The sequence below is a fragment of the Gossypium hirsutum genome, chromosome D13 (genome assembly GCF_007990345.1).
Source record: "Gossypium hirsutum isolate 1008001.06 chromosome D13, Gossypium_hirsutum_v2.1, whole genome shotgun sequence".
In the NCBI taxonomy this organism is placed as follows: Eukaryota; Viridiplantae; Streptophyta; class Magnoliopsida; order Malvales; family Malvaceae; genus Gossypium; species Gossypium hirsutum.
In genome coordinates, this window is record NC_053449.1 from 12,810,685 (window position 1) to 12,817,827 (window position 7,143).

Below are 7,143 nucleotides of genomic sequence, written 5' to 3' on the forward strand. Positions count from 1 at the left end.
TTTTGATAAAAATTTCAAATTAAATAACAAAAAAAAATGTTTTTCAATCAAATAAAAATTTTGAATGTTTAATCCAATACCCTTAGATTGAAAAAATTACAATTACCCTGCTATATTCTAGTTTTTTAAAAAAACCCAAACAAAATATCAAAGATAACCAAACCAAGCTCAACTTCATGGGTTCTGCTCATCTATTGTTAAAAACTTAATAATAAATTTTTAAAGTTATTTTCACTATATTATATAAATTATAAGCAATAAAATTAATTATAATTTAAATAAAAATATTTGAGATTGGTTTATATAATAGGAGTATTATATGTTGTGAACCGAAAATTAGACTAGATAAATTTAAGTAAGGATAGCCATTAGTAAATTTATTTTTTGGTTATTCAATCATAAAAGGTTACAAAATAATAATAATTTTTTTGCCACCAGTTGGGTAAAGATGGTAGTTTTTTAAAATTGGTATAATAGCAATTTCGGCCCTCAATATTTACATATTGTGTATATTGTCTTTCTTTTGTAATTTTGTTTTCCTTTGTGACATTAAGAGTTAATTTAAAAAGAATAAGAAAAGATGAAAATTATTATACTGAATATTGGATGTTTGCATTTTATTTTGTATATTTTAAATCAGATTTAGCTGATAATTTTATTTTTAGTTGGTTGTATATTAGTTTTTTTTAATTTAATCCTATTTAATGGTATGACCTAGTTGAATTAGCTTTTTTATCTTCACAAAATGGAGGGATGCTATCATCGAAATTCATAAAAATGGTTGTAATAATATAAAAAAGAAGTAAAATATTAGTGATTTATTGGGGAGTGATGATTATATTTGAAGGTGAGTAAGCATGAAAGTGGTGAAGCCGACCGACCCCCTATCAATAACCTATAAAATTATAAAATGAATGAATAAATTAAAAGTTGAAATGATTATTAAGAATCTTTGCACAGTGAAAGTTGATGACAAAATGCGTTATTATTAATTTACAATTTTCTTTTTCTCTTTTTCCTATTATCTATTCAGAGGCCAAAAATAGCATATATCAATATTTCATAATAAATGGCCTTATAAAAAAAATAAATTCAAATGACCAATTTTCGCACTTTTTCTCCCTATTTTCCTTTCGCAATCTTTTGGGTGTGTTTTAACTGTTTTTTAGTGAAATCTTTTGTTAAATGCTATCAAATGAATTTATGTTTATAAATCAACTTTATTTTGCGGTGATGGTAACAGTAATCCGTTTTTGTTTTATTTTAATTTCTTGCTGTCGTCATTATCTTTCATGTTTATTTTATAATTTACCTTCATGGTAGTCTTTTCTAATAATGCATCTTTAAAATTCGAATTTATGCTCCTTTTTTGAAAAAGAGTTTTAATTTTTAGTGTTTATCTTAGTTTAACTTTTAAAAAGTTTTGAATGAAGTTAAATCATTTGTGGATTGCCTTTGTGCATTGCCAATGTTAAAAGCCTTTTAGGAACTTTTAGCATTATTGCTCTCAATTATAGTTAATTGTCGGAGTAGTTTAGCGGTAGCAAAGCTAAAATGCTACGTGGTAATGCATCTTTAGTAGTTTACCGGTATTGCCAGTTTAACGATCTTTGTTGTGTGCATTTTTCATCCATTAGACTTTTATGACAATTACGACAAACAACTATCAAAACAATAGGAACGAATGATTCTAAAAGTTATTTCCATTTTGGTTTTTTTTTTTTTATCTTGGTGCGTTTTTCTATTTGTACTTAATTGTCATTGTTTAGTGACTTGTGTTGTCATTCTAATTTGGCACCTCACTAATTTTTATGTTACAATATTGATCTAAATTAATGTAATTTTCATTTAATTTTAAAATTAAAAAAATAAAATTAATGACTTGATGCATCCCAAAGGTGAACAATTTAATCATTAATGTATTTAAAAATATTAAAATTTTGAATTTTCATTTTCATATAACCTTATAAAGGTAATTTAACCCCCCTCAAAAAAAAAAAAACATAAACACAAAATTGGTGGATCAACTTATACCAAACGTAAGTGCCAGTTTTGGCATTGCCAGCTAGGAGTGTTGCCATTTTGCTTATTGATTTAATTCAGGTGTTTAAAAAGGGTGTTTAAAACGTGATGCTTTATTAAGGAATAAAAAAAAACACTCCTACATTTGTTGCATGATTTTTATTATAAAAGTAAATTATCTTTTAAAATATTTGTTTACTCAATGTAGTTAAAAAATAATAAATAATTCTTTCAAATTTGAAATTTCAAAATTTTCAAATGTGAAATAAAAAAAACTTGATTATTATTATTTTCCAAATAAATGGCTTTAAATTCGACAATTTTCTTTTAAAGGAAATAACCCACAGCTTACTCTTAACAATAATAATATATATTTGTTTCCGTAATTAGCAATAAAATTTGCCCATTGTTAATGTGCTTTTTTCCCACCTAATTAGCTAATTTAGCAGAATAACTTTTGCAAATTGAGAAATCACTCAAATTTGTTAGGTCTGTTTATGGTTATTTTTGGCCTCATCTTTAATTTGGCTTGAAAAATACCTTTTTTATTTTATTTAAAAATATTGTTCAAATTATGGTTTTACTCCTTATGATTTAATTTGGAATAATTAGATCCTCTAATTTTATAATATCATTGCTTTGTCCAAGTAACCTGTTAACTATTTTAGTTTAAAATACTAATATTAATTTTTCTCAAAAGAAATCATTTTAGCACAAAACTAATTACTAATATTATATAAAATTAAAATATTAAGATTAAATCGGATGAAATCATAATTTAACTTAAAATATATTATTTAAATCTTTCGAAAGATTGAACCATTTGTGGAATCGTGAATCTGGAATTTGATTTTTTTTTTTTAAGATAATGTAGTTGTAGGAAAAAAATGGGATTAAAAGCAAACCAAATATGTGGACGTGCTTAAAGTATCATATTAAGGGATAATTATGATTTTGATTAAGATTAAGATTACGGAAGTGATGATGGATAATTGTAGTGTGTAATTTGACTAGTCAATTCGATAATTACTTAATTAGTGTGGAGCTTAATTTGTCTTCAAAAACGGCAGAAGCAGGGGATAAAAACTCCACTAACGGAAGCTGGCAGGCAGAGATTTGACCATCCCCCCCCCCCATTCATATATTTACTACTTGCACTGTTAAAAGGCGTAGGGGTACCTAAAATCTATTTTCTCCCATTAAATTAATATATTTTTTTAGAAAAGATAGTGAGAGAGAGGGACAGTTTTTATTCCATCACCTCCTCCGCCTCATCATCATCAATCACATAGTCAACACGTGTCAAACCGGCGCTAACGGGTTACCGGTTTTCACTCCCCCTCCCCCTTTTTATAGGTCCCACCACCGCCACCATCGCCGCCGCCCCCCGCCTGCCCTGCCTTTCCCTCACCACCACCCTCCCGTTCTCTTTTTATTTTTTTCCCTTTATTTATAATTCGACTGCCGAAAACAAACAAAACGTAAAAACGTATTTTATTTTATTTTATTTCATTAAGCAAAAAAAAAATTTTTTTGGAGAGAGAGAAAGAGAGAGAGCAAGTTTAAAGAGAGATAAAGGGGGCCTCTTATAGATTTTGCTCGCAAAGCCAAAACCAAAGCTCCCTCGCTCTGATTTGCAGAGAAAATCCAAAGGACAAATTAACCAGCCTATAGAGAAACAGAGAGGAAAAAAAAAATTTAAACGAAGAAACACGAGAACGCGAAGAACAACAGCAAATCAAAGGAACAACAACTGAAAAAAAAAAAAAGAAAAGAAAGAGAAAAGAGACGGTGTATTAATTTTTTGACGGAAAGAGATTCATTTCATTTTTTTCTTCTTCTTATCCAATCAGTAAGTTCTTCGCAACATTAGTATTATGATTCTTTTTTCATTTCCTTTATATGTCACTTCTTCGCTTTTGTTATTATTCTCTTTTTTTTTTTTAAATTTAATGTTTCTATTTCGTTTATCTCTTTGTGTTTATCTACTAATTAATGAGATGGTATTAATGAAATTATGAGATGATATTAATGAAATTATAAACAGATCTGATTAGCTTTCCTTTCTTCTATTAGTTTGAATCTGATTGTTATTTTATTTTATTTGTTTTTGTTCTTGTTTGCCTTCAATGAAATTCTGAGATCTGGGACTTATTTTTCTTCAGCTTTGTTTGATCGTGAATTCTTTTGTTCTTGTTTTAACCAAATTTGCTTATGTTTAATTATTGTTTTTGACTTCTTTATTTTTTTTTGCCGCTGAATATTTTTTTTTCATTTTATAAGCCTGAATTTGGATCTTTGTTTTATTGGATTCGAATTCCTGTTTGGTTTGGTTTATCGTTTTGAAAATTTATCTGAAACTGCTCCCTTTGTTTGCCCCTTGTTTTCCTGAATAGGTAGAATTTGTTAATCTTGGCTGCGTTATGTTTTGGGGGGAGAAATAAAATTTGTGGTTGTTACAGTGATTTGAAAATTCCCATTGTTATTTTTGGGGATTTTCCCGTCTGAAGTCGGGAGGGGGTCCTAAAGAGTCATGTTGGAGAACCGGTGCTGCAAGTCCTGTTTGGTGTTTGCAAGCTCTTGTCAGGAAGAAAGGAAGTGGGCTTACATGTACAATGGGAAGCGCCCACGGGAATTCTCCGAATCCGATGGTTGTCAGGAAACCAAGTTGTCGAAGCTATCTTCTGATGATTCCTCGAGTGACGATAATAATTCTAATGCTTCTTCTCCACAAGACTCAGGTGACTTTCTCTTGCCAGGTTCTCATGACCAATCCGGTGATGATAGTAAGCGATCTGATTCTTCCTCGGATACAGACTCTTCTCTTATCCACCACTGCTCCATTGGTCTAGACAAACCGGATTTGGTTAACCAATCAGACAGTGACAGCCTGTCGGATTCTGTGGAGGAGTCACCAGAGGAACAGTCTGAGGATGATGGTGAAAATGATGATAGCAGCTTTTCTGATTCTCCCAGGGATGGTCATCGGAGTCATGCTGGGGATTCTTCGTCAGACTTGGATGCATTAATCCAACCAATTGGGAGAGATAATTCCATCAGTTGTCTGATTAGGTGCTCGAGGTCTGATTATGGTTCCATTGCCTCATTGAATCGGAGTTTTCGCTCCTTAATCAGGAGCGGGGAGATCTATAAGTTGAGGAGGCAGAACGGTGTTGTTGAGCATTGGGTTTACTTTTCTTGTCACCTCCTTCAATGGGAGGCATTTGATCCAATTAGGCATAGGTGGATGCATTTGCCAAGGATGCCTCCCAATGAATGTTTCATTTTCTCGGATAAGGAGTCCTTGGCTGTTGGAACTGAATTGCTTGTATTTGGGAAGGAGGTAACTTCCCAGGTTATATATAGGTATAGTATTCTGACGAACTCATGGACTACTGGGACCAGTATGAATGCTCCGAGGTGCTTGTTTGGATCGGCTAGTCTTGGAGAAATTGCAATTTTAGCTGGTGGTTGTGACTCTCAGGGTAATATCCTGAGCTCTGCAGAAATGTACAATTCTGAGACTCAGAAATGGGAGACTCTCCCTAGCATGAATAAGCCAAGGAAGATGTGTAGTGGTGTATTTATGGATAAGAAATTTTACGTGATTGGAGGAATTGGTGGAGCTGGGAAGGATGCACGGGTTCTCACTTGTGGTGAGGAGTATGATTTAGAGACAAAAAAGTGGACTGAAATTCCCAATATGTCTCCTGGAAGAAGTGGAGCGGCCGCAGAGATGCCTGCGGCAGCTGTGGCACCCCCTCTGGTTGCAGTTGTTAATAATGAACTGTATGCTGCTGATCATGCTGGCATGGAGGTAAAGAAGTATGATAAGGAGGGGAACTCATGGTTGACTATTGGAAGATTGCCAGAAAGAGCAGTTTCGATGAATGGTTGGGGGCTTGCGTTCAGAGCATGTGGAGATCGCCTTATAGTGATTGGTGGACCTAGGGCTTTAGGTGAAGGTTTTATTGAGATCAATTCATGGGTTCCGAGCGAAAGGCCTCCCCAATGGAACTTGCTTGCCAGAAAGCAGTTGGGTAACTTTGTGTATAATTGTGCTGTGATGGGATGCTAGAGAGATAGAATTTGGTGGCATCTCGTGCGGTTGAATGGTGCTGCGCTGCCACTGGGGTTTGCACCATCGGTTTTTCCTTAAACACACAACTCTGAGTTTTTACTAATGGTAATTTCCCCTTTCTTTTTTACATCTTTACCCTTTTGGATGGGGGATGATGGGGAAGATTTCAGATTACTCAAGATTCAATAGAATGTTTTATTGATAGGGGTGTCTTGAGTTTTTATTTCTTTTTCCAAACTTTCATTCAAAATTTCTTCGATTAAATTTGTCTTCCCCCGTTTTCAGTGACATGAGAACTTGCAAAGGCTGGCGTCATTAGCACAGGAATAGGTTTAATAATTTGAAGTACCAACACATTGGTAGGTTGCCATTAGAGTTTGTTGAAAGCTTTTTAAGAACACAGAACTAGTCATATGGGTTTCTTCTTCCTTAATTTTCTTGGAATTGTCTTCAAGGGAGGAAATAAGTTCCGGAGGCTGTTATCTTAGATGTTGGCTGATGTACTGATTACATTGATCATTACAATTGATGAACTATATACTCCCAGAAATTTTCTTATGTACACTTTGGAATCCTTCATTGTTTTTAGTTTCTTTTGTTCAGTTGGATGGTGCCAGTTTCTCTTTTTGCTCGATTTTCTAATTCATAAGTTCTATTCTTTCCCTTACTTTCCCGCAATTAGTCTGATATATTGAATAGAGTTGATGACTCTTTTTTCTTTCAACTTCTTCACATTTACGATAAGTTATAGATTTTCTGGTTCAAGAATCTTGATAAATAGAATTATAATTAGGAAATGCGATACTATGATTACTAACTGAAAACTTTCTTTTAAGTATCAATCTGGCTGCATCATTGAAAGCATCAGCCAGTCAGTATATTGTAATTTCTTTTAGAAGCTAGGTGTTAAATTGCAAATATGGCATTTGCTGTGCAATTGTTTTGTGGGTGAGGTGCAAAGGAATATTTCATTTAGAGTCTAGGTTTCCCATAAACTATTATATAGATATATCGAAAGCAGTATGTTAATTGAGGAATCC

At 32.8% G+C, this 7,143-nt stretch overlaps 1 protein-coding gene across 4 annotated transcripts; it reads left to right on the forward strand.

Moving 5' to 3' along the window:
* The first annotated feature begins 3,196 nt into the window (after nucleotides 1–3,196).
* Nucleotides 3,197–6,705, forward strand: LOC121202983 (F-box/kelch-repeat protein At1g26930). Of its 4 annotated transcripts, none has more exons than XR_005922698.1 (3): nucleotides 3,276–3,874; nucleotides 4,419–6,208; nucleotides 6,389–6,705. XR_005922698.1 is itself a non-coding variant. In XM_041108755.1 (2 exons), exon 2 carries the CDS (start codon nucleotides 4,556–4,558, stop codon nucleotides 6,098–6,100), a length of 1,545 nt encoding a protein of 514 aa, XP_040964689.1. In that variant the 5' UTR covers nucleotides 3,197–3,874; nucleotides 4,419–4,555; the 3' UTR covers nucleotides 6,101–6,705. The 4 variants fall into 4 exon arrangements, 2 of the variants coding, with proteins under 2 accessions (XP_040964689.1, XP_040964690.1); XR_005922699.1 differs by having other exon boundaries at nucleotides 4,485–6,208; XM_041108755.1 differs by having other exon boundaries at nucleotides 3,197–3,874; nucleotides 4,419–6,705.
* Nucleotides 6,706–7,143: the final 438 nt, after the last annotated feature.

What these genes read in the sequence shown, in the direction of transcription:
- LOC121202983 (XM_041108755.1), top strand. Translation starts at nt 4,556, where the DNA reads ATGTTGGAGAACCGGTGCTGCAAGTCCTGTTTGGTGTTTGCAAGCTCT.